Here is a 25027-nt window from a genome sequence, read left to right as displayed (position 1 = left end):
AAGATGATTCTTGCAGAACACTGTGGGAAAGAGGAGCCATTTGCACAAAATGTGAGGTCTGGCTGGCAGAAAAGCAGGGAGAAGAACGAATAGGGGAAGGAGAAACAACGAAACAACCAAAACAGGTGCAGAAAAAGAGATTTTTGTAAGGAGGGAGGTTTCTCAGGCAGCAGCCCGGGAATGGCGGAGCACCGGGAAGGGCCAGGGGAGGCGGAGGCACAGGGACAAGAGCCCTGCGCGGGGGCCGTGTTTTCGAGGAGCCTCGTTAGCGCAGTAGGTAGCGCGTCAGTCTCATAATCTGAAGGTCGTGAGTTCGATCCTCACACGGGGCAAAAGACGGTTTCCTCCTTTTCTTTTTCTTCCCCCTTCCCTCTCCTGCAGCCAGCCTTTCGCAAGGGAAGGGATTCTCTATTTTTTTTCATGGAATTGGAGCGGGAGGCAGGACAGGGTGAGCGCGTCCCCAGCCCTGCAGCGGCCCGCAGCGCGCCCCGTTACCGGGCACAGGCCCCGCCATGACTGCGGTCCGCCCGCCCGCTAGGGGGCGCGCACGCTGGTTGTGTCGGTTACGGAATAAAGTCCGCACAGCGTCCGCTACCCGTGGGGGCGTGGCGCGGCTTGATGAGGCGGCGCTGATTGGAGGAGCCGCGCGGTGGGCGTGGCCCAGCTGCGGGGTGGGCGGTGCTGGTTGGCGGGGCTTTGCGGTGGGCGGGGCCAGCGGTGGGCACGGTGGCGCGCCCCGGAGCGGCGGTCAGAGCGGCGGCGGCCATGGCTGTGTGCGCGCGGCTGTGCGGCGTGGGGCCGGCCCGCGGCTGCCGCCGGCGCGGTGCGGCCAGGGAGCAGCGCCGCGGCGCCGCCGACAGCGAGCCCGACACCGATACGGACCCCGAGGAAGCGGGAGGTGGCGGCGTCACGGAGGACGACGAGGCTGCGGAACGCATTGAGGGTGGGCGGCCCCTGCCGCCTTCTGTCGAGTCCGGCCCGGCCGGGCGGGCCCCGCTGTCGCTGCTGGAGCTGCCCCCGGAGCTCCTGGTGCAGATCTTCGGCTGCCTGCCCGGTACCGACCTGCCCAGCCTGGCCCGGGTGTGCACCACCTTCCGCCGCATCCTCCGCACCGACACGATCTGGCGGCGGCGCTGCCGCGAAGGTACCGCCCGGCCGAGGGGGTGCGCGGCCCGGGGCTGCAGGGGGACGTGGCTTCGAGGGACAGGGACAGCGGCTCCAGGAGGAGCGGGAGGACACGGAGAGTGCGAGAGGCGATGAGCTGCGCGGTCCTGTAGGGCTGGGGGTGCAGGACAGAAATCGGATTTGGGGGTGCGGGCTGTGATGCCGTGGATCGCAGGGTGTGCGGGGCACAGCTCGGGTCCCTCGGGACACGGTTTCTTGCTGGTGGCACTTGTCTTGTGGCAAAGGGCATCGAGCTGGGGTTGTCCCACGGAAGAACGGGATGGGAGAATGTCCTTGGGGGAATCCCGAGGACAGGGAACGCTCAGCCCCTGCACCGGGGAAGAAAGGGGGGACCTTGGAATTCCGTGGGAACACGGGGGATGCAGGGGGAGCAGAGAGGCCAGGCCTGGGTAAAGGCAGCTTTGGGGAAGCACAGAGCCAGTGTGGAGAGACTCCAGGTCCGTGTGTGCGTTTTCCCGTTCCACTGGTGCAAGGATGCTGTGCTGCATTAGTGTGAAGGCCTGCGAGATGTTTTTTTGCTCTGCTCTGTAAAGCTGCAGTTCTCCCTCGTTACTCCTCATCCTCTTCCTCCCACCACTGTCCTCTGTTTGTTATTTCAATCCTGTCCCATCTCCCAAGGTCTGCCTTGCTGTGCTCATCCTCTCTCCAAACGCTGCCAGGTGCTGCTGCTGCCAGCACATGAAGTCATGTGTATTTTCCTGTTTGCTTTCTGTTTTTCATACCAGTGAGGGCACGGGGATGAAGGATTTGGGAATGGCAGTCGGCCGCCTGCAGTGGGATCTGGTGGAATGCCTGAAACCTTGCAGGAATTAATTCGTGCCTTATCAGCACTATCCAAGAACCTTTGGACAGTAAGCACAAAGGCTGCACCTGGGAAATGTAAACTAAAGCGTTATTTCATAATCCAGCATTGTCTAAATAACTTAGGATTTGTTTTAGGAGACAGACTAATGAAATGGTGTTAATTCTTTCCTTATATTCTAGTGACATGGAGCCCTCATGGATATTTGTGAATGTGATGAATGGTTTGCAAAACTTCACTGATGAATTATGTTAATGAATTATGAACCTGGCAAAATGTGTATATAGAAATCTATGTCACTTTTAACTCTAGGCTAGGTTGACTTGTAAAAAGATCCACTGAATTAGGCCTGACAGGGATTTACATTTATTTATTAATTTCATGTCTGCTCCTTGGATTTTCTTTCCAATGGATAAAGCAATGTTCAAAAGCTCAGCTGAGACTTAAGAAAATGAAGGAAACAGTGGAATTTGTATGGCTAGAACTAACCTGGAAAGAAAGGTATCAAGGAAACATTTTTGTCTATGGCCCTTAGCTAACTACCAGATGACAGGTGTATAAACCAAATTTTACTTCTTTTTGCATGTCATTTCTCCAGTTTCCCAACATATCCATTCCAAGCAGTGTCAGAGGGTGCTTTGGTGGCTGCTGGTGTGGCTGAGGAGGATCCTGTACAAAGGCAGGTGCCCAAATTGTGCTGAACAGATAAGGGGCAGTTCCTGGCCAAAATCCTCCTACCATGGTGAAACTGATCCTGAATCTTTTAACCAGCTCTGGTTTTCCAAGCAGTTCCTCAGCTGGACTTCTCAGGCTCTTTGTGGTGCTTTGCATTGCTCTGCTGAGGTAGGACTGTAACTGAGTGGTTGTGCACATGAGTAAAATTGGGCATTATTTTATAGGTGAAACATCAAGTGTTGGTGAATAAATACACATATAAAACTTAAAATATTCTGTGCTGTGTTTCTGCACAGCCATTCACTGGTGACTTGTGTCAAACACAAAATGTCTTTACTTTTTGTAATCTTTTCCAAAACCAAGCCAGTTCCCATCTGAGGTCAATGTTTGAATGTGTGTTTGTGCCTGCCTGAGTCTTGTTGTGAGGCTGCATGGCCTAAAAACAGAACAAGAGCACGTGTGCTGTGCTGGTTTATTCACTCTGAAGCCTCCTGATGATCCTGGAATCACAGAATATCCTGAGTTGGAAAGGATCCACAAGGATCATGCAAACCCAGCACGATGTTCCAACAGTAACTGGGAAACCTCAGCTTGGTGTCAGCTGCATGTGCAAAACCACTTCTGTTTTTAGGAATGCACAGCAGTGCAGAGGCAGGAAAAAAATCCTGAAATAATCAGAGAGAAGCTTCTCTGGGAGCAGCTGTTGCAGTGCTTTGTTTTGACCATTTTCCCCTTCTCCTTGGACAGGAGCAGTGCTGGGTGTGAGGAGCAGCCTGGCTGTGCCCCAGGTTGGACAGAGCCCTCAGTCCAGTGTTGATGTCTTCTTCTGCTCTGCTCTGGGCCAGCCCAGCTGGAGATCAGTCTGAAAACATGCTGTGATTATTCCAAGTGTCCAGAGGACTTGTGTGCCTGGAAGTGGAGTGGCTTTTGCTGCTGGTGGAGAACTGGGAGAGCACTGGGACGAAGTGGGGGAGTTGTGCAACACCGACACGGCTGTCAGAGCTGTTGTCCTTTTATCATTGCAACTGTTTGGGGTAAACAATGTCTCTGGATTGCTTCCTTGGCAAGGAGAGGGTTGCAGTCACTTCCATGTTTTCTATAAATAGGAGATTGCTGATCTCTGCAGCAGGAGCAGAATTAAAGCTCGTGTCATCCTGGCTGGTGGCCTGACCTACCTTGATTAACACCTTATAGTCCATTTTTGATCTTTAATTTCTTTCATCTTTAACCAGAACAGGGTAAGTGCAGCAGAACACCTGGGCACAGACCAGTGATGCAGAATAACCAGTTCCAGAGCTTAGAAGAAAAGGCTTTTGTTTGTTTTGTTTGTGAAAACAACCCCCCAGCAGCTTTTGGTCCTTCTGGAAAATGTCAGCTGAGGTGCTGAAGTTTGTGACCTTCAGGTTGTGTGAAAGGAGGAGGGAAAGAAGGGTGGGAAATGTGGTTTGTACACTCATTATGGAGACTTTTGGGTGGGGTCCAGCCCTTAAAAGAGTCCAAGGAATCCATGCAGGAGTTTGATGCACAAATGCTGCCACAGCAGGAGCCATTTCTTGCAGTGCTGTGTCTTTCAGAAGTCACAAGGCTCCAACCTCCCTTTGTGTCAGATGAACACATTGTGTAGTGGCTTTTCTTCATCTCTGGTGACCTTTCCTGGCTTTTAAACTCCAGCTTGGCAGTGCTTGGCTGTTCCTCACTGCTCAGGCAGGTGCTCAGCACTCTCAGCCACCCTCTGAGAGTCTCAGACCTGTTTGCAAGCTGCACATCTGAAGCTTCCCATCTTCTGCTTTAGGGTTTCCCCAAATGTTTGCATTTGTTGCAATTGAAATCTCCTTCTCCTCAGTGGTAACCCCAAGCTTTCTTCTGGAAGAAGTGTTTGGGAGAGGACTGGGTGTGTTTTAATCTGATTGCTCAGCCTTTGGAAACAAGAAGCCAATTCCAAATTTGTCCACCTGGTACTTCAGAGCTGCTAACCTGAGAATCTCCCATTTTTGTGGTATCTGGAATAATCCAGTGAGTTTTTATCCTCTCTGTTCTGTATCCAGCCTTGTGAGCGTGCATTTATCCAGGGATAATTGGAAGATTTGATTAGCCAGGACACAGTGGAAGTTCAGTAATGGTGAAGGGGATCAAACTCTGCCAGACATCCTCATTTCCTCAAAATTATGGATGTGCACACACAGCTTCCAGCAGCTCCCATGCTGGGAAAGGCAGCAGAAAAGCAGGAATTTGGTGTGAACACAGGGGTCCTTCCCAACCTTGTATGGAAGAGCCTTGCTTATTTTTAAACAAGCAAAACACAACAAGAATAATCCATGCAGGGTGGAGGTGACACAGTTCTTTGGGGGAGGAACAGGGAATGTGAGGCTTGGAAGTGCTGGGAGCAGGGCAGGGGATAAATGCCACTTGCAGAAGCATTAATGCAGCTCATACCAAATGGAGACTGCTTTTCCAAGTCCTTTAAATTCTCGTGCATGTGACCATGGAAACTGCAGCGTGTCCCTGTGTTTGGGAAATCAGAAATCCTTGTAAACCAGCAGCCCTTCCAGCTGGTCAGTGGGAACTTGAAAACCAATTTCCATCCTTGCTTTGGAAGCAGGATTAAGTAGCCATTTTCCAAGGGTGTGAATTTCGGTGACTATTAACTCCTTAAAATAAAAATACTCAGTGAGCTATTGCACTGAGATACATTTCCTTAAAATAGATTTAATTGCACTGAAGTGGAATTTTCCAGGAAGCTCAAGCCCTTCAGATCTTTCTTGGAAAGGGATTTCTGTTCTCTATAAAGAAAACCTTACCAGTTTTATTTTTCTCTCATTATCTTGAAGCTCTACTTGCTGTTAATTTATGTCCCTCTTGCCTTCTGGGTTAAAAAGAGATGACCTTTCTTGCTTATGATATTTGGAGGGGCGATTTTTTTTAGGCACTGTGAGCCAAAAGATTCATTTTTCCCATAAAATGGCCATGCTGGTGTGAGCAGCTGGGTCAGAAGAGCTGCAGTAATGCACTTATGGAGCTCAGCCATCACTGTGGCATTTTCACTCTCTGTAGCTGTTTGCTGACTAAAACAGGATAACAATTAGTTTTAAAATGAGTGTTAAAGCACATCAGGATGAGGTTATTTTTTTCTTGATAATACTTTCTTGGATATCTAATCACAAAAAACGTGTAGCAATATAGAAATCCTAAATTTTTGTGTTATTTAAAGGAATTTGTTACTTGAATCTTTCCAGGTAAGATTGAAATTACAACCACTTTAATAGCGATTTGGCTTTCATAAAATTCCACTGCAGGTTATCAGGGAAAGCTTTGACATCAAATCCCTTCCCACCCTGTGATTTGGAGGTGCCTGCTGCTGGTGGATCTCCCATGGCACTCACTCGAGTGATTTATGGGTTAGGGAGGAGGTTTTGGGAAAAACCAGCATCTCCTGTGGGGAGAAGGAATGTCACTCTTGGTGCTGTTAGAAATTCCATTTGGGAAGGATCCTCCACGTGTGTGCTCCCTTTCCCATGCAGTATAAATCCCTTCCCTGCCTGCAGGGCTCATCTCACCTGCCCTGGGGCCAGGTGAGTTTTATTTATTTTGTTTACACCACTGTTCCTGCCCTTTGCCAAAGACTTTCCAATCAGCTGGGACCATTCCTGCATCCCTTGGATGCAGGATCCTGCTGACATTTAGTGCTGGCAGAGCCCCAGCAGTAAATGGTTTGTTTGTGCTGGGCTGCTGTTCCTGCTGGAAGAACCTCTGCTCCTTGTGCTTCCTCAGCCCACCTTGGGGCTGAGAACCCTCACAGCTTCCTCTGCCTTTGCCTGCAGAAATCAGCATTTCTGCCACTGCCCTTGGCATTTTTTGATGAAGGGCAGCTTGTGTGTCGTGCCCTGTGCCCCCCTCACCCTTACCAGAGTGTGCAGGACGTGTATTCCCTGGGGACAGGCTGCCAATAAACCCTGGGTGTGCTCCCTCATCCTGTGCTCCTATTTATAGACAGGAGGAGGCTGAATTAATTCAGGGAAACTCCTGCTTTTCTCGTATCTGGAACCTGAATTCTCTCCTGCAGCAGGTTTCCAGCATTAGGTGGTGCTTCACAGCCACAGTTGTTAATTCAAGGATGCTCAGCTGAGGATAAATTTCATATTTAATGACTTGATGAGGGTTTGCAGAGATAGTTTTGTGTCAAATATCTGGCAGGTGTTTGTGTTGCTGAGGAAAGCTGCTGTTTGATCTGTGCTGTTGATGTCTTTGATGTCAAGGAGGGCACTGTTCTGTACTGAGATCTGTCAGGGTCACTGCAGCAGGGTGGCATTGTCACTGCTGATTTTTTGGGATCTCCCTCCTCTCATTTCCTCCCTCTGCTCTTCTGAGGATTTCTGGCATCAAGACATTAGTACTTGATTTTTTTTTTTTCTTTTATTTATTTCTTAGAAGTTCAACATCGACTTCCTGAGAATGAAAAGAGAGAATCTCATTTTCTGCTTCAAAGCTGCTCCCAGATCTCCAACTCCCTTTGTTTTCGAGGGGTTCTGGAAGCAATCAAAGGCATCTGACTGTACAACAGCCCTGTCTCAATCTGATCTGCTTTAAGTGTAACCATATTTGTACATGCTGGGCCCTGTTTTATGTCTCTGTTTCATTCTTTTTTTAAGTCTGTGACCTTTCCTTTAGGATCCTAATGAGCGTTTTTCCCTGTTGGGTACCTCAGTGAGAGTGGATAATTGCCGTGCACAGCGGTGATTTGCTGGGAACAGGCACACAATCCCAGCTGGAATGGGGATGTCTCCCACATTTCTCACTCCTCCTGAGCAGCTGTGACTTTGCTGGCTGTGTTTGTGCCTTATGTTGTGTTTGTTGCAGGCATTGCTTTGTGAAATGTCTTGGAATCTGCAACGAAATCGCATCCAGCTTTTAAAGCAAAAATCAGATTCTTGGTTTACTTTGGCAGCTTCAAGAAAGCACAAATCAGATCTCAGTAGCTGATGTCAAGGCTCTGGGTCCCAGCCTTTTTATGCCAGAACTGACCCTTTTTTTTTCCTGTGTTGTTGCAGAATATGGAGTGTGTGAAAACCTGAGGAAGTTGGAGATCACAGGAGTGTCCTGTCGAGATGTTTACGCCAAACGTGAGTGACAAAACCAATCCAAACCTTACTTAATTCCAATTTTGAGAGCATTCAACATAGAAATGTTGAATATTCATTAGACTTTGATGGCAGAAGTTGTTCAGACTGACTTGCAGGTGTTTCATTGGGAAGTTGATGTGTTTGGAGTTTTATTTACTACCAACAGTTGGGATTTCTGTGCCTCCCAGTCCTTTGGTGAGAAAAGAGCACAGAATTCATTTTTTAATGAAGTTTATTGAGGGTTTTTCATCATTTTTGGTCATTTTCAGATCTTGCTAAGGAATTAACTGGTATTTTGTCTAAGCCTGGATCTCAGTGAAAGGAAATGGCTGTAGGACAGTGGGAAAGGGATGAGCATTCCCTGAAGGAAGGAGCCTGGCAGGAGGTGTCTGTGTGTTTTGGGAATGTCTGTGGCTGTGGGACCCTTTAGAACCTTGAAGTAGAAATGACCTCAAGTATTTATTTTTGATCTTAAAGCTGGAAAGAAAAACAGGTAGAAGGGGTTTAATCCCATCTTTAATAGACTTGCTGAGCATCCACAAGAAAATGATTTTATCACCTGATATCTCTCTTTTCCTATTACACACTACACTAGGGATGGAGCTGCCTCATTTTCCTGGCTGGGAAGGCTGAGTGATGCTGAGCCAGCACACAGATGTCCCCAGAGATATTCCATTAACCCTTGAGGCCTCCCTTAATTCCCATTTAATCCCATAACTTTGTGTGGCACTGATGTGGTGACAGCCACACAGCACATACCAGGTCAGATCTCAGCTCTTCACTGCCATTTTTAAGTGGGACAACATCTCTTCATGACCTGTAGTCCTTTTCACTACATAATTTCCATGGTTCAGAGACACTAAAGTGATATTTAGCTCTTTTTATACACAAGTTGTGGGTAAAAATGGCCTTACTGGCTCAGGACAGTGGTGACTCTCCAGCCCATGGCTGTGGGCAGGAAGCTGAGGAGAGGGCAAGGCTGTGGGATATTTTCCTAAACATTCCCACTGTTTCTAGGCTTCCTGAGTGTAATCAGTTTATTTATTTAATAACCTGCAATAAATCTGTCTGACACATCAGTTTCCAGGAGTAGTTCTCAAATCTATGGCATCCATTAGCAAAGGGTCACACTAGAAAGGCCTGTGATGGCCTTTCCTGCATTTCTGTGTTTGGATCCACCCAGCAATCCCAAGCACTGATGGTTACTCCAAAGTGGGAATGCTTGGCAGCCCTTCCTGCTTTTCAGGATGCACCATCTCAGCTCCTCTGCTCAGATTGTGCACTTTGCCCTGTGCCAGGAGCAGTTTCCTGGTGATGTCACCCCATTTCTCTACTGTCCCATAAACCTCTTTCATTGCAGAGGAGTTAATTTGGGATTACTGCTTGGGCTTTTCCATTCACTGAGTGTGCTTCTGTGAGAAATGGTGTGGGAAACTGGGAACTGAGCTCAAGTGCCTGAGAGCAGAACTAATCCTGAGCCTGGGCTGCTGTCCATGGAGTGACTTGGTCTTCTTGAGGCAGCAGTGCAGAGTTTGAGGAAGGACTTTGATTCCACTTGGAATTCACTGGATGCCATTTATAAATAATGTCTGTGGGGATCTGGAACAAGTTCTGGCTGAGAAATCAGAGGCTGAGGGTGACAGAAACAACTGGAAGCAAAGCCAGGAGAGAGCTGGACTTCCCTGTGTGGTTGCTCCAGAGCCATGGAAGTGTTTGCTGGTCCCAGTGGAGCAGAGTTTGCTGGCACTCACGCTGCTCTGTCTGTTCAGGTATAAACCCACGGGTGAAGTCGGGGCGTTTTATGAAAATCCTGCCCGACTACGAGCACATGGAGTACAGAGATGTTTACACCTGCCGTACGTACCCCGCTGCTGCTGCTGCTTCCTGCACCCAGCACTGCGCCCAGGATGCTGCATGGAGTGTGCCCTGGCTTGGAGCAAAGCACTGGGGGTCACCTGGGGACAGCAGGGAGGTGCCACCTGTCGTGGCTGGTGTGTGTTAGAGGAGCTGGGACCCTGCGGGGTGACAGCGTGAGCAGGGCAGGCGCTGAGGTGCGTGTTGCTCTTTTTTTTGGAGGTGCTCTTTTGAGGATCTCTTTGCACAGAACAGGAGGAAATCGCTCCTTTCTTCAAGGGAAGAATTCAGATACCCTGGTGAGGCCTCCCAAAAGCAGCTCTGGACTGGCAAAGAGCTTTGTCGTGATTCGAGTGAGCCACAGTGAAATCCACAGCCCTTTAGTGAAAAATGCTGATTGTTCCCATAGTAATTCCCTCTCTGCACACTGAACCCTTTTAAGCACCATCTCTGTCTCTAGGAAACGTTCTGCTAATGTTTTAAAGATTTTTGTGATTTGCCTTCCTTACTTTGGATAACCTTTTTTTCCCCTCCTTTTGTTGTGTTGAGGGAGGAATAGTTAAACCCTTGGAGTTTAGTGTTCGGCAGGAATTGAGGGGGAAGGACTGATTAGTTGACATCAATTAAGGAAGCCAGGACTATCTGGTGTTTATTTGGAGCTGTCTCTGATGCTCCTTTGGGTCTGCAGAGTTTGGCAGACTCCAGTTACTAACTCACTGCTGCTTGGGAATGGAGTTTTTTGCACACATTAATGAGTGAGTGGATGCTGCAGAATTCCCTGTGCTGAGGGAAGCAACCGAGCAGGGGCCATGCAGGGGAGGTGGTGACTTTAATGTGAGTCAGGACAGACCAGCAGCAGGGCTACAGCAGGAATTGGGACAAAATTTGGGGTTTGGCAACCTGGGGTGCCTGTCAGCACCAGCTGTGTTCTGGGGCTGGACGGGAAGGAGAAGCAAATCCAAGCTGCAGGATGGATTCCGTTGGAGATTGGATGTTTGCTCCAAACTTAAATGGCATTTAGTGCTGTTCCCTCAGTTGTTATTTCTTTAGCTGCAGCCCCAAACTTCTGATGTGCCCCTTTTCCCTTGGGCTATGTTGTTTTCCTTGGGGAAAAGCTTGGATGGTTGGACTTGATGATCTTAGAGATTTTTTTTTTCCAGCCAAAATGATTCTGTGGTTCTGAGCCCATGTGGTTTAAGATGCAGTGGCCCATTCCCCCTTTTTCCCCTCCTGTGTTGTCAGGATTTCCCATGGAAGTCTTCCCCAGTTCCTGTTCATACAGTGTTAGAGCTCAGATCACTTTCCCCAGGGGTTTAAACTCACCTGGATTACCCTGAGCTCTTCCCAGAGCAGGTCAGGCTTTACCAACCTGGGCACTGCTTACATTGTTCCAGCTCACTTTGCTTCTAGAGACCTTCCTGCATCCCAGGAATCTGGGAGAATTGCAGTGGCTTGGGGCTTTCCTGGTCAGGACATTCCCCAGGCAGCCTTCTGTCAGTGGGAGCTTGGCATTCCCTGCTTTTCCATCCCATTCCCAGCTGGATTCCCATCTGAAGGGTGTGCAGAGCTACTTCTGGAATGTGGAGAATATCCAGGCTGGATGAAGGTTGTTCTGGAGCATCCAGTAGATGTGGTTTTGCTCCATTTGGCAGGATGTGGACTCAGAAATTTGGATAAGCAAGAGGCTTCTCCAGGACTGAGCACAGGCACTGGAAAACCTTGGAGAAAGACCCAAGTGTTATTTTCTCTCAAGGAGCAGGAAGGGGAAACAACTACCAGATCCATCCAGTCTCCTACCAGGAAGAGCCAGAGCTGGAATTCATCAGGTTTTCCCTGCAATTAATACTAGCTGCTGTTTTGCTGGAGCTCAGAGACAGCCCAGGCTTGAAAATTGAGCTGTGTTTTGAGATTTGTTTGGGCCTTTGGCCAAGCACCAGCATTTTCCCCAGTAAGTTCTGGAAGTGAATGGAATTTTTTTTTTTTTGCCTCCTGTGTCCAGATCTCAGCTCTGTTTCCTGAAGTTGCTCCTAACAGGAGCTGGGCTAGGAGGGACATCCTCATCCCCCTTGGATAGCTTAGTTTTCTGTCCTAAAAAATAATAATACATGAAAAAATGCTGGGTTTTACCAGCTCTGTGGCAGACAGGGTAGAAGGCAGAGTGTGGTGGGTAGAGCAGCTCATCCCATTAATTAATGTCTAATTACTGAGCTGGGAATGGGATTTGCCTGCTTGCCTTAGTGTTGTTTGTGCTGCACTTGGTTGCCTGGGTGAAACCAGGCCATCAGTCTGAAATTGTTTAGGTGCCCAGGGAAAAGGCTCCTCCAGGCCAGCTGGCAGCAGCTCTGGACATCCCTCCCTGCTCTCCTAAACTCCTGGGGAAGTTCTTGCTTTGGTGGAATAAAACCACTCCTGTAGTTCTTGCTGTCTGAAGTAATTACTGAAACAAAGCTGCTGGAACAGCTGCACTGAAGCACAATTCCTCTTTTAAATTGATGTAAACCCAACCCTATTATTCAAGCCAGTCTTGGAGGTTAAAATGAGTTTCTGTGGCCTTCTGAGCTGCACATGGACATCACTTTAAGGCAAGTGAAATACATTCTTGCCATCTTCATGGAAATAATGTGCAAGCTGCTCTTCCTGCCCAAAATGCCAGACTGGGAAATGCCTTCTTGTGAGGGTTACTGGTCATGTGAGGAAACCAGATGGACAAAATGAAATTAGCTGGACAACAGGAATGGCTGTGCAAGGACTGGAGGTAGGTCCCATCTCTAAGCTTTCCTCTCAACAGGAGGTTTAAGATCATTCTGTAAAAGCCCTTTTTTCCTGCTGGCTGAAAATATTCCTCTGTTTAGGTGGGATTGGAGAGACAGTTGGCTCTGAGGTGAGAAACAGAGAAGCCTCAACTGCTAGAGTAGATTTTGAGTGGGTTTTGGAGGCAGCTTTTGGGGACTGCTGAGGTGTAGCTGCTTCTGTAGAATTTTTAAGGCCGTGACTGATGTGGCCACACCACCAGATTGCCAAGCTGGAGTGATCCATGTGCTTTGCCCGTGCTCCCAGTGGCTGTTTATAAGGATGCTTAACTCTGGAGCCAAGTTTGTTTACACAAGGCAGTGAAATGCTTTCAAAATACTCAAATTTCCCCATTCCTTCCTACCTTCCTGCCCTTCCCTATTTTCTGTTGCTTTGCAGTGTGAAGCATCGAGTGCATTTTTGGTAACTGGAGGCAGCAGATGCTTTTATTTGTTTTCAGCTCTGATTATATTGTGTGATTTGCATTAATGGGACTGTGTTGCAGAAGTTTTTTTTTTAGGAATTCATGCTGAGGTAGGTGGTTCTGCCCTTCCACAGGGCCAGGAATAAAGAACATAAATATGTGTGAGCTTGTGGGGAGACCTCAGCTTGGACACAATCAACTTTTCCTGAGTAAAAGCAGTTGTGGGTGTTACTGGTCAGCATGGTAGCAAGGTTTTCATTCCCAAAATCCCAATTCCTTGGCTGGCTGTGCTCACTTGAGTGTCTCCTGTTCCCCAGTGCTGCACCGGTACCGGCACATCCTGGGACTGTGGCAGCCGGACATCGGGCCCTACGGGGGACTGCTCAACGTGGTGGTGAGTGAGTGCCTCATCCTGGGCATTTTGGGGACTGATAGGTGACTTTTTTTTACACTTCCCACACCTGGCAGCCATTCCCAGACCACTGAAAAGTCTGAGCAGTGAGCCCTCGAGTGAGTGATTTGGACCCGGAGGGTGCTCCTTGGTTCTCTCTTGGTTTCTCTTAGGTTGGATGTCAGGAGGAATTTCAGACACAGGAAAGGTTGTTAAACACAGGAGGGGGCTGCTCAGGGAGGTGCTGGAATCTCCATCCCTGGAGTGAACGTGGCACTCGTTGCTGTGGGTGAGGATTGCTCACAGCTTGGACTCGATGGTCTTGGAGCTCTTTTCTGGCCTGAATGGTTCTGGGATTCTTTTCATCATCGCCACCTTTCTCCAGACAGTTCTTTTATATTTCAGCTCCATGCCAAACAGCCCCAGGAGCAGGTAGAAAACATGAAGGAAAGGCCTGATTTAGAGTTTGACATTGATATTCCAGTGCCTGGCACATGAATCTGTTCTATTGCTTCATTTTCTTTGCCTGCAGCTGAACCTTTTGCAAAGGGTTTTGCAATTGTGTGGTTGGCAAACCTTTACACCATCCCTAAGACTCATTCATCAGATGCAGAGTGACACTGGTGCAAGATCTGTGGAGCCTGGCAGCTCTGGTGCTGCTGGGAGAGCAGTTAATGAACAACATTTGACTCTGAACTGCTGAGAGCTGAGCCAGGAGTTTGCCTGGAGCCTTGTTCTCTGCCCCAAGGTTCGGCAACCGCCAGGTTGAAGCAGAGCAAATCACGAAGCCTTTGGGTTTTGCAAGATTCTGTTGCATGAACTGGTGTAAGAGGGCATCCAACTGCATCAGTGCTTCCACTGTGACCTTCTAAAGACTCTGTGGCACCGCCCTGCCTCGGTCTCTTTGTTTGGAGAATATCCTGCCTCTGGAATAGCAGGCCCTGAGGGAAAGGATTCTGTTAGGTGTGCAGGAAGGGAGCTGGCTCTTGTGCCTCTCAGTAGAGTGAGTGTTGCTTCCTCTATTCTGAGTAACAAAGCCAAATAATTCCTCATCCAAAAAGCAGGGATAGTTATGGGAAGCAGAATTCGTCTACTGGAGTATCTGCCAGCAGGAGCTCTCAAACCAATTAGAGTCTGACTTGCTGTGTGGTCTTTCCCTCTGGATCCTGCACTCCAGGCAAGTCATTTGCAGCAATAAAGGCCTGAGCTTTTTCCAGTGGTGCAGGAAGCCTTTTAAAGAAACCCTCTTCACCCTGGGAGTGCATATGGTCTGGGTTAATGGCTGGAAAGCTGTTTGGGAATGCAGCAAACTGTTCTGCAGCTCCTGATCTGGGCCAGGAGAGGCCTCAGAGTTTGCTGCAGACTCCTAAGGAATCCTGCAAAGCTGATCCCGTGGGCTTTGTGTCCTGTCCCTCTGCAGGTGGATGGTTTGTTCATCATTGGCTGGATGTACCTGCCCCCTCATGACCCTCACGTGGATGATCCCATGAGATTCAAACCCCTCTTCAGGATCCACCTCATGGAGAGGAAATGTGCCACAGTGGAGTGCATGTATGGCCACAAGGGACCTCATAAAGGCCACGTCCAGGTGAGCTCCTCTGCCTCTCCAGCATTCTGTGTGCACTTTTGCCTCTGGAAATGGATTCATCAGAAAGCTGGGAGAATTTTATTTCAGAGATGTGGCTTTCCCCAGCCTGCTGTGAGTGTGGGCACCAGCTTTACACTCATTATGTGTCTGACAAGTCATGTGGGCTGTTCCCTGGCAATGGCACAGCCAGGCTGCTGTGCTGTTTTCTCTTGGGCTGGGAGCACCAGGATGTGCACAGGCTGGGGAAAGGATGTGTAAAACTGGCCCTGGGCAGCTGCTGAGTGTGCCCAGGCAGACACAGACCTGTTCTGCAGCTCTCTCCACCGTGAGACCTTGAGAACGTGATACAGCATCCATTGAATGCTTTGAAAAGCTTCCTGACAGGTTGTTTGTTTGTTTTTCTTTAAAGGAGGAAGCTGAAATAGGGAAGCAGCTTAAAACTATTATTTTCATTAGAGTGCATTGAGGTTTTATTGCTTTTATTTCTCTGTTCTGTAGCTGTTGCACTTGTTAGAAGTGAATGATTTATGTGTTGTAGCAAATCCAGTAATGCTTGTTTTGTAAAGCATTGACTGTGAGCAGCCTCAGCTGCATCACCCAGAGCACCTCTGAAGAGGTGTGTAACCAACCTGTTCAATTCTCCCCTGTGGTAACTACAGATTGTAAAGAAGGACGAGTTCTCCACGAAGTGCAACCAGATAGATCACCACCGGATGTCAGGGGGCAGGCAGGAGGTGAGTCTGTGCCAGGGCTCTGCACTGAGCCTGTGTGTGTCCCCTTCCTGAGGCCAGCTCTCAGCTGCTGCTGGGCTGTGGGAGGTGCCCTTCTGATTTCTGTGTGATTGGGCAGGTATGAGCCCCCAGGCTGGCAGCTTTTGGCTGGTTCCCTGTTTTTAGGCAGTTTTCTGTGCTTTTTGAGCTCCAGCACCTTCCTCCTGTTTTGGTAGCAGACCTGTCCAGAGAGGCTCAGCAGCACATCTTGGGCATCAACAACACTTCAGGCACTGATCTCAGTGGCATTGCTGTCTGTATAATTAAGATCTTTTGAACACACTGAGCACCAGCTGCATTTGGATACGTGCTGGTCAGCGAGGCACCTCCCCACTGCTTGCCTTGCTCGAGGGATTAAAAGCTTAATTTGCTTGTTTCTCCTGTGTCTGTCAGCTCTACCCAGCCAGGCAGATTCCTGACTGAAATACCTGTGTTTAAATGCAGATATAAATGTCAGGATGAATACCTGTGTCAGGTACTGCTGTTTGCTTCCAGCTGGTTCCACGTGACAAATCCGATATTTCAGCTGCTTCTGAGGAATGCTGTAAAAGTCTGCCTGCTAATGGGAAACAGCTGGGTGAAAGGTTTAGTTAAGTGTTTTCTGGTGCTGGAGCAGATGAGAAATGCTTTAATACTTTCAAAGCACCACATTAAGTGTGCGTGGCATTATGGAAATTGGAGGATCTGGCTTGGGAAGATAAAGGAGGCAGGTTTAGGAATATCACTTGGCAGGCTGCTGTCTCAGTGTAAGCTGTTATCACACCAACTCATGGCAGGGTATTAACTTGTCAGAGCTGCAGTTGGGGTACTTCGGGAGATGCTTTCAAAGCACCCTTTGGATTTAGATGCATCACTATTAAATCAGCAGGATTTAACCTCCTAAACCCTCAGTGCTTTCCAAAAGCTTTTTTCTTTTATGTTGAGCATGTCAGGACAGGGCACAGGAGTCAGCTTGTGGGCACACAGATGAGTTACTGGAGAGAAAGAGTAGATGAGCTACTTTGCAGTAACAAGCCATGCTCATGCCTGTGTTCTGAGGAGGTTTATGCTTCTACCTGGGATTTATGTGAAGGGGAGCCTGTTTATTGTGTGATCACTGGCAGCATCGCTATTTTTTAAGCATATTTCCAAGCATGTTGCCAAATCCAAATACATTTCCCTGTCTGTGGCTGTGCCAGTGAAATGTGCTGTCACAGAGTCACACAGTGAGGTCACTTTGGGGCACAGCATTGAAACGACCTCATCCTTGTGGTTACTGCGCTGCAGAGAGGAGAAAAGACAGCAACACACACGGAGCTCTTTTGGGGAAAAAAGGCCAATTTATTGTACAGACAGCCCGGATTTAAAGTGTGTTACGTGCAGCTAGGACAGGACAGGAGTTCATTGGACAATTGGGAAAAACATCCTTGGGACAGCATGTCCGGATGTCCCACGGGAAAGACACCAGGGGTTAATGTTGGTGATGAACTCCACTCTGTTTGTCACCATGTTGTCACCCTGGGAGACTCCTCCCTAACTGAAGCTGCAGTCAGCTTGTCAGCCTGGGAATGGAGCTGAGAGTCAGGAGAAATCCAGGCCTGAGAAGGATTCCCAAGCTGTAATTCCCCAGCTCTGTGAATGTGCGTGTCCACACATCCTCCCCCTTCTCTCCTGTGCAGGAATTCCGGACGTGGCTGAGGGAGGAGTGGGGTCGGACTCTGGAAGACATTTTCCATGAACACATGCAGGAGCTCATCCTGATGAAGTTCATCTACACCAGCCAATATGAGTAAGGGCTGCTGCAATTTCACAAGCACACTGGAGCATTTTTCCATGGGCTTTCACAGCCAGAGGAATGTTGTGTCTCTGCAGTGCTTCCCAGCTGTACAGGGAGATGAGGTGGAATGACAGCAGTAGGAATAGGATTCCAAGTTCTACACAATAACTATGCACAGTAAGGTGCTTTTGAGTCATTTAACTCAGTTTAATTTGAAGACAGACCAAATGCCTGTGATCCCAAGGAGTGTCTGGTTATTATCCATATTAGTCAGTGTGCTTTGTAGTGCAGGAATTAGAGAGTCCCTGAGAAACTGGGGATTTTAACCACCTCTCCAAGGTTCTATTAGCAGCCACCTCACTGCAGCAGATGTTTAAATATACTTCACTCTCAGGTTCTCAGGGAATCTCAAGGGCTGAGGAAGTTTCCTTGCTGCAGGAATCTCCTGGTGTGCTCACGAGGATGGTGGGGAGGGAGGAAGTACTTGCAGAGCTCTAAAGCAAATCTACAAACACAGATTCTGCCTGTCTTAACAACATCCCCAAGCTGCTAGAGGAGCAGAATACAAACACTTTGCTGCTGGGGAGGGTTTTTTCCTTGACTTCTCGGACGTTTTTTTCTCTTGCACAGCAACTGCCTGACGTACCGGCGCATCTACCTCCCCCCCGGCAGCCCCGAGGACCTTTTCCAGCCTGGCCTCTTCAAAGGCACCTACGGGAGCCATGGGCTGGAGATTGTCATGCTCAGCTTTCATGGCAAGAAAGCCAAAGGCACTAAGATCACTGTGAGTGCATCTTCCTTTCTCTCGGGTGCTCGTGAAAGTGTTCTGAGCGCTGTGGATGCACAGGAGAGATTTTCTGTGTAGCCCAAGGGATTGGTGGCACTGGGTGAATCTCAGCACATGCTAAGTAAGCAGAACCTGCTCTGCAAAATTTCTCCTGGCTCCCCCTTCCAGCTGCTTTCTGAGAGCAGCTGGTAGCAGGTTGCTGGAGATCCCCTGTGTGTGTGTGAGCAGCAGGTACCAAATGTTGGCAGCTCTTCTCTGAAGTCAGGCAGGGGAGCTCCTTCCTCCCTGCAGGGAGGGATTCTGGTGAAATGCAGCTGCAGCTTTGACTTTCTTTCACCTTTGCAAGTACAGCTTTTGATTTAAAGTTCTGGTTCTGACAAGGGGAAAACAGAAATGTCAAAGAACAGCGAACAAGGTCCAAGCAGGGTTTTTTTGTTGCCAGCTTGGTGATTGTAGAATATTGGTGAACTGTTAACAATTTCAAGTGATGGCTCTGTAGCACCTGGTGTTCCTTCCTGTCCCCAGGGAGATCCCAACATCCCAGCTGGACAGCAGACTGTGGAGATAGACCTGGCTCATCCTCTGCAGCTGCCTGACATCGAGAACCTGCGGGACTTCAGCGAGCTCTCCCGCATTGTGCTGGAGGTGCAGGAGCAGGTCCGGCGGGAGGAGCAGGAGCAGCAGCAGGAGGAAGAGGAGCATTCCCAGCCAGCTACCCCCCAGCCTGCCAGTCCCCTGGGAGGAGAAGGTGCTGAAGGGGAAGAGACTGCAGCTGGGGCAGAGGGGACGACCCAGGACAAGGCCCCAGCTTCCCAGCCCTTCGTGCTGCCCATGGGGGTCAGGTCGAGGAATGAGGATTATCCCCGGACCTGCCGAATCTGGTAACTGCTGCTTTCGTGGCTGATTCCTTTTTGAAAGGAAAGGGGGAGTCTTTGAGCTGTGTCCTGTATTTGTATGTTCTTTACCTGCCTGTGGATATCTCGGTCCCTTGGGCTCAATTTCACAGAATCCCAGGATGGTTTGGGTTGAAAGGGAACTAAAATCCCATCTTGTTCCACCCCATGGGCAGGGGCACCTTCCGCTAGACCAGGTTGCTCCAAGCCCTGTCCAATTTGGCCTTAAACATTTCCAGGAATGTGGAATCCACAATCTCTGGTTCCTGCCTCTGCTGCCCAATTTCCCATGCTTTGGTTTGTTCCCTTTCTCACCACTGTCATCTGCCATCCCACTTCCTTGCTAGATTCGCTTCAGAAGCTGGCACCTCTCCTGAATTCCCCACACCTCCTTTTTTTTTAGTGTATTTTATGTCCCAGAGCTGGCCAGCTCATATATTTGGAACTGTTCAAGCTGCTTCCCATTCCCATGAGTGTCATTCATGTTCCTTGGCTGTGGGAACACAGTGCTCCCTCCCACCTTTCCCTGGCCTCTGGTGCCTTGGGGCAGCCCTGGCAGGTGCTGAGCACCCCAAGCAGGAGGTGCAGGCATGCAGAGAGCTGTGCTGAATGGGAGCTGGAGTTGGTGAAGCAGCACACTAAATGAAGTGTGGAGAAAGAGCCCAGAAGCTGAGGCTTAGGCAGGTGACCTTCAGCCAAACATCTGTGCTCATGGAAAAACCTACCCAGAGCTGGTTAATCCCAGAAGGCTCCTGCTGTCACAGCTCAGTTGTGTTTGGATAAAACCCTGCTCCACCTGCTGCTTGCTCAGAGCTTTGAGTGACTTTTATTCTTCCTCAGGTCCTGGTAGATTTTTCTGCTTTTTAGATTTTTCTCTCCTTTCCCTTAGCTTTTGCCTCTCTGGTCATGCTCCCAACATGCCTTTGCTTTCCTGGGAGGATTGAACCTGGTGTGATCCTTGAGTTGCACAAGTTAATCTCAGATGGGCTTGGGGGATGAACTACTGAAAAACCCAGCTTTGGTGTGCAGATGCTAATTAGGATAACCCAAAGCAGGAGCCTGCACGTAGCACCGGGGAGTTCCTTGTTTAATAGAAAAACCGAGTGTAAAACTCGCTGTTCTGTCACCCCCAGCAGAGCGCCTTCACCAGAGTTTTGTGCTGATTTTTGAACTAAACGCTGGGTGATCCTGCCTGTTCTCACACCTCTTTTACCCTTATCCCCTGGCAGTTTTTATGGGACAGGGCTCATTGCTGGCCATGGCTTCACCAGCCCCGAGAGGACACCGGGGGTGTTCGTGCTCTTCGACGACGACCGCTTCGGTTTCATCTGGCTGGAGCTCAAATCCTTCAGCCTCTACAGCCGCATCAAGGTCCCCTTCCAGAACGCCCAAGCGCCTTCCCGGGAGGCCTTTGATGAGATGCTCAAGAACATTCAGTCCCTGGCTACTTGATGAGTGGTTGGTGATGGACAGGGCTCGGGGTGGCAAAGGCTGCTGTGCTCCCCAGCCGGGGCTGGGGTGGCGAGTCCTCGCTCTCGGTACCTCTGGATAGAAGCATGCACTTTGAATCAAGCCTTTCTACCCCAAATGTACACACATCCCACTTCAGACACCCCTGACTGCTGCCCTTTCCTCTGTGCCACTCCACGCTGCTTCCCAGCAGTCCTTGTTTCCCAGTCTGTGCTTTGGAGAGATGAAGGGATCCTGCAGAGGAGGGAACAGACCTTCCTTAGTGCAAGAAAAGAATGTATTGGGACAAAACCAACTTCTGGTCAGAGCTGGACAGAAGAACGGGCAGTGACAAAGCACATCCTCCTCTCCAGAAACCTTTCAGTGGGTGCAGCACTGCCAGGAGAGGCTGGTGTGATACCTGCATCCTTGGCTTGCTGGTTGGAGTGTGTGGTTTCCTCTGGAGAATTCCCTCAGCAAGGGCAGGATCCCCACTGCAGATGAGGGTGTGCAGCACTGTCCTGGCTTCTGGAGCTTGATGGATGTGCTGTCCCTGGAGCTCCAGGTCTGGGTGTCTCCCTGAGACCAGAGACGATTTTTTTTTTTTTCTCCTTGCAGGAGCTCTGTGTGGGAATGGAGATGGGTGTAAACTGTAAAAACGGATGTGTTCAGACTGGTTTGTACCTGAAAGGTTTTCTCGGATCTTGTAAAGTGGGTCTGAAAAGGCACAGGAAGGAGCCAAAAGAAACCCAGCTGTGAGATGAGCCCAGTGGGCTCCAGATGGGCAGCAGAAGGTGCCACATGTCACTGGTGTGTCCCCAGAGGTGCCATTCCTGTTCGGGTTGTCCTTCAGAGTCCAGACTGACAAGGAATTGTGCCTGTACTGTGTGGCTTGTTCTGGCTCCTGGAACAGAGGGTGCTGCTGCCCCACTCACAGGAGCCTCCTTTCCAGTTGCACTTGTTTCATCCCAGATGGATTTGAGCTCCACTGGGAGTTGTGTGCTGCAGGCAAGGGAGCAGATTCCCTTCAGACTGTGCTGTGCAGGAAAATCCAGGCTCATTTCCAGGCTGTGCTAGAAACCATCAGCACTAACACAACTCTTGGTTGCAGCTGCCCTCTGCCTGTGATGACAAACTCCAGGTCCCTTCTCTTCTCCCCACATCAGTGTCTGACAAAACCCTGCTGTTACATCTCTGCAGTTTTAGGTCTGTAAATGTGTGGAAGGTTTCAGGCCCCTTCTGTGGAGACGTTTCAGTCCCTGCCTGGTTCCAGTGCCTGTGAGCTGCTTTTATTCTCACTCTCACAAGGGCTTTTTGCCATTTCTGGCTCTCATGTGTTCCCTGAGCTGTGGGAGAGCCCAGATTCCAGCAGAGACAATGAGCAGCAGCTCCTGTCACTCACCGGATGAATTTCTGTCTCTCTGGATAGAGTTCTCCAAACCTTTGGGAATTTCAAGGTGGTTTGGGGCACTGTTTGCTTTGTTTCCTGCAGCTTTGTGAGGAGTGGCAAACCTGCCTCAGTGTTGGGGCTGAGGAGCTGTTACGAGCCTGGTGAATAAGCTGGGAAAAGCAGGGTGGTTGTGAGCAGCCTGGAGAGGTTTTCCTGCAGAGGGAAAAGCCAGTTTGGATCACACAGGGCTGGGAGACAGGGAGTGGCTGCTCCCTGTGCCTTGGTGAGTGGGCACAGAGGTGAGTGGAGCTGAAATCGGGCATCTCAGCCTTGTGCCAAAGCTGCTGAGCTCTGTGCAGAGCTCGTGCTTGATTTGCAGACAGAGGTTTCAGTTTGATGCAGATTTCTGGGACAACTAAACATGTTCAGTGCTGGGTTAATGGACTCTGTCTCAGACATCTTTTCCAACCTAAATGATTCTATGATTAGGACTTTTAGTATCTCAGTGGGCTGTTTATCTTGGAGTTTGCTGTTAGGCTGCTGCAGTTCTGCCTTGTGTTCTCCCTGAGAGCCCAGAGGGTGGGAGATGTCCCCTTGGGCAGCTGTTCCCATTGCCTGTCCCTAAAACCAGCTCTTCTTCAGCTGGATCTGTGGCTCTGATTGCAGATTCCTCCTCACTTCAATATCCCCCCAAAAAAAAAACAAAACTAAAGTTTTACACAACTGACTTGATAATTTTTGCTTTTAGCTATTAAATTAATTTTTTTAAAATGGAGATTAAAATCCAGATTACATTGATTTCGCTGCAAGTACCTGAGGCTTGAGTCACTCTCCCAAGTACTGGCCTGTCTGTAGCCTCTGTCCTTTGTCACCTGTTTGCTGTTGGCACAGGTTGTGCATCTCCTTTTCTTCAGGCTCCTTGTCCCTTCTGAACCTTTCCAGTGGCACTGCCAAGGGTCTCCTGAGGGCCAGACCTGCTTGGCTGGCTGGAGAGAATGGTTTTGGTGGAGGCTGATGCCCTGTGTGAATTTTTCCTATCTCTGCCTTACCCCTGTAGTGGCATCTTTTTATTTATAACTCACCTGGCTGGCCTCAAAATGTCAGGATAATTCCTGATTAAAGGCAGAACTGCTGCTACCCCCTGGCTTTGTTCTGTCTAGAGCAAAAGGAATAGCAAGTTTGGATTAATATTCCTCCTCTGATGCCTTTTCTCACCTGCTGCTGCTCCAAGCCTGGCAGGCTTTTGTGGCATTTCAGAAGAGAATTCCCTCTGGTTCGGCTGAGGGTGAGGAAAGCTGTGAAAATGAATTTGGGAATTTGTGCATTGTGCCTGGCTCTGCCAGTGCTTCCAGAGCAAAGCAGGGTAAACCTGGAGTTAAAACTCTGGAATCTTTGGGAAAGGGGAGACAGATTTAGGAGCAGGCTGAGGGGGATGCTCCTGCTTTCCCAATCCTCTTTTCCTTGGTGGGAAGCTGTGCTGACAGGACAGGGCTTTGCTGTGCTTGCTGATGTTTGGTACCACCCCCTGCACAGCACTGCATTCCCCACTTTTCCCAGTTTTCCAGCCTGTTGGGATCTCTGTGAGCTGTTGACAGGGATAATGTGTGCTGGGGCCCTGCAGATGGTGATAAATCCCTGCTGCCGACGGCTCCTCGTCCTTTTGGCTCTGCAGGAAATCTCGGGGACAATTGGCTGGATTTCTTCATCCCAGATGGGTGGAAAGTGCTGGCGAGGATGGAAAACAACTTGTCAGGGGTAGGAATACTCTTGGCAGGAGCCTTTTGGATTAAACAAAGCCTTTGCAGGGAGGTTGCAGAGCCCCAATGGCCACTGCAGGACCTGGGGCTGAATTCTGGCTCGGGGACAAGAAATGTCTGGTTCATGTGCTGGGGGTGGGTTCTGCTCCTCCATCCTGCTCCCTGTGTTGTCAAAACACATGGATTTGACCAGCTGGAAAACAGGAACATCAAAAGCTCCAGTTTGTTTGCCTTGGGCCTGATTTGAGAGCTGTGAATGTGCTGTGCTCAGGCATGGTGGTTGTGAGACACTGCAGGGGGATTTGTCAGGCTGGATTTTACTGAGGGGGAGGAAAAAGGATGGGATTGTTTGTAAATTCTGGTGTCAGCTCCATTGTGGAGTGAACAGCAGTGCTGCTGCAGCTGCCTTGGAATGGGACAGAGGGCAGTTCCTTGGGAAATGTGTGCTGGGGAGAAAGGGAATTCTGTGCCAACGTGCCTGGACGTGTCAGCTCCCAGGAAAAGCCCAAAGCCCAGCTGGCTCAGTGTTTACTTCTCAACAAGGGATGACTTTTTTTCTTGCTTTTTTTATTAATTTAAACCTAGTGGAACTTGATGGGAGTGTTGGGTGTTGTGTGGAAATGGGTTGTTTAGGCTCGACTTGGTAGTTTAGGGAATGATAATGTGTTAACTCTGTCTTGTAGCTGGCTGCTCAGGTGGCCAATAATCCTCTGTGGTGTTCAGCTGCCAAAGGCTCGTGCTGCCCTTCCCAGTGGGACAGTGAATTATTTGGGATGTGAAGAGAGAGGTACCAAACTGTGAGTGCCACTGACCTTTGGGTGCTTTGTGTGCCGAGTTAAAACGTGTGGTTCTGGTTTTTGTTTGGATTGCAATCCTTGGAACTTTTGAGGCAAAGAGCACTTGGCTCGACAGTGTTCATTAGCTTAATTAAAGCAATCTGCGCTTTTGTTTTGTCATTGATTACTCCCCCTTCCCTGTTCCCATGTGTATTTTGCACTCACCACTTTAACATGACACTTATGGATTAATTTGGGCATTTCCTGTAGGTTTTGAGTGTGGATAAGTCTCTATAAAAGTATTAAAAATGAAGGTGAAACATAAATCCCTGCTTTGTACAGAGGGCAGTGGGAGGAAACCATTGAACATCCTCCACCACAAATATCTGTGTGGAACATGAAGAATTGTACTTTAAACCACCTCACCTGTGCAAGGCCTGGGGGTTTGCCTGTCCTTTCCTTGGTGGCTTTGATAGGAATGGAATGTATCAAATCAATACCTGGCCTACTTCACCCCAGGTTTTGGAAAGCTGAGCAAGCTCTGTGTGTTACTTTTACACCTGATCATTGTTACCCAAGGAGCCTTTTCCAATTTCAAATAATAAAAAGCAAAGTTTTGTGAA

General features: G+C 49.2%; 1 protein-coding gene and 1 non-coding gene across 3 annotated transcripts; both read left to right on the top strand.

The window, feature by feature from the left end:
* The first annotated feature begins 259 nt into the window (after positions 1-259).
* TRNAM-CAU (transfer RNA methionine (anticodon CAU)) lies at positions 260-332 on the top strand. Its single transcript has one exon. It is a non-coding gene; the product is annotated as a tRNA-Met (tRNA).
* Positions 333-761: 429 nt separating this feature from the next.
* On the top strand, positions 762-25027 carry FBXO31 (F-box protein 31). Of its 2 annotated transcripts, XM_014874483.2 has the most exons (10): positions 762-1144; positions 7708-7779; positions 9549-9635; positions 13165-13241; positions 14659-14826; positions 15486-15560; positions 17255-17364; positions 17983-18136; positions 18665-19020; positions 20262-25027. In XM_014874483.2, exons 1-10 carry the CDS (start codon positions 766-768, stop codon positions 20482-20484), a joined length of 1701 nt encoding a protein of 566 aa, XP_014729969.2. In that variant the 5' UTR covers positions 762-765; the 3' UTR covers positions 20485-25027. The 2 variants fall into 2 exon arrangements, with proteins under 2 accessions (XP_014729969.2, XP_014729970.2); XM_014874484.2 differs by lacking the exon at positions 9549-9635.

The sequence above is a fragment of the Sturnus vulgaris genome, chromosome 12 (assembly GCF_052056855.1).
Source record: "Sturnus vulgaris isolate bStuVul1 chromosome 12, bStuVul1.hap1, whole genome shotgun sequence".
In the NCBI taxonomy this organism is placed as follows: domain Eukaryota; kingdom Metazoa; phylum Chordata; class Aves; order Passeriformes; family Sturnidae; genus Sturnus; species Sturnus vulgaris.
This window is presented reverse-complemented; position numbering and strand designations above follow the sequence as displayed.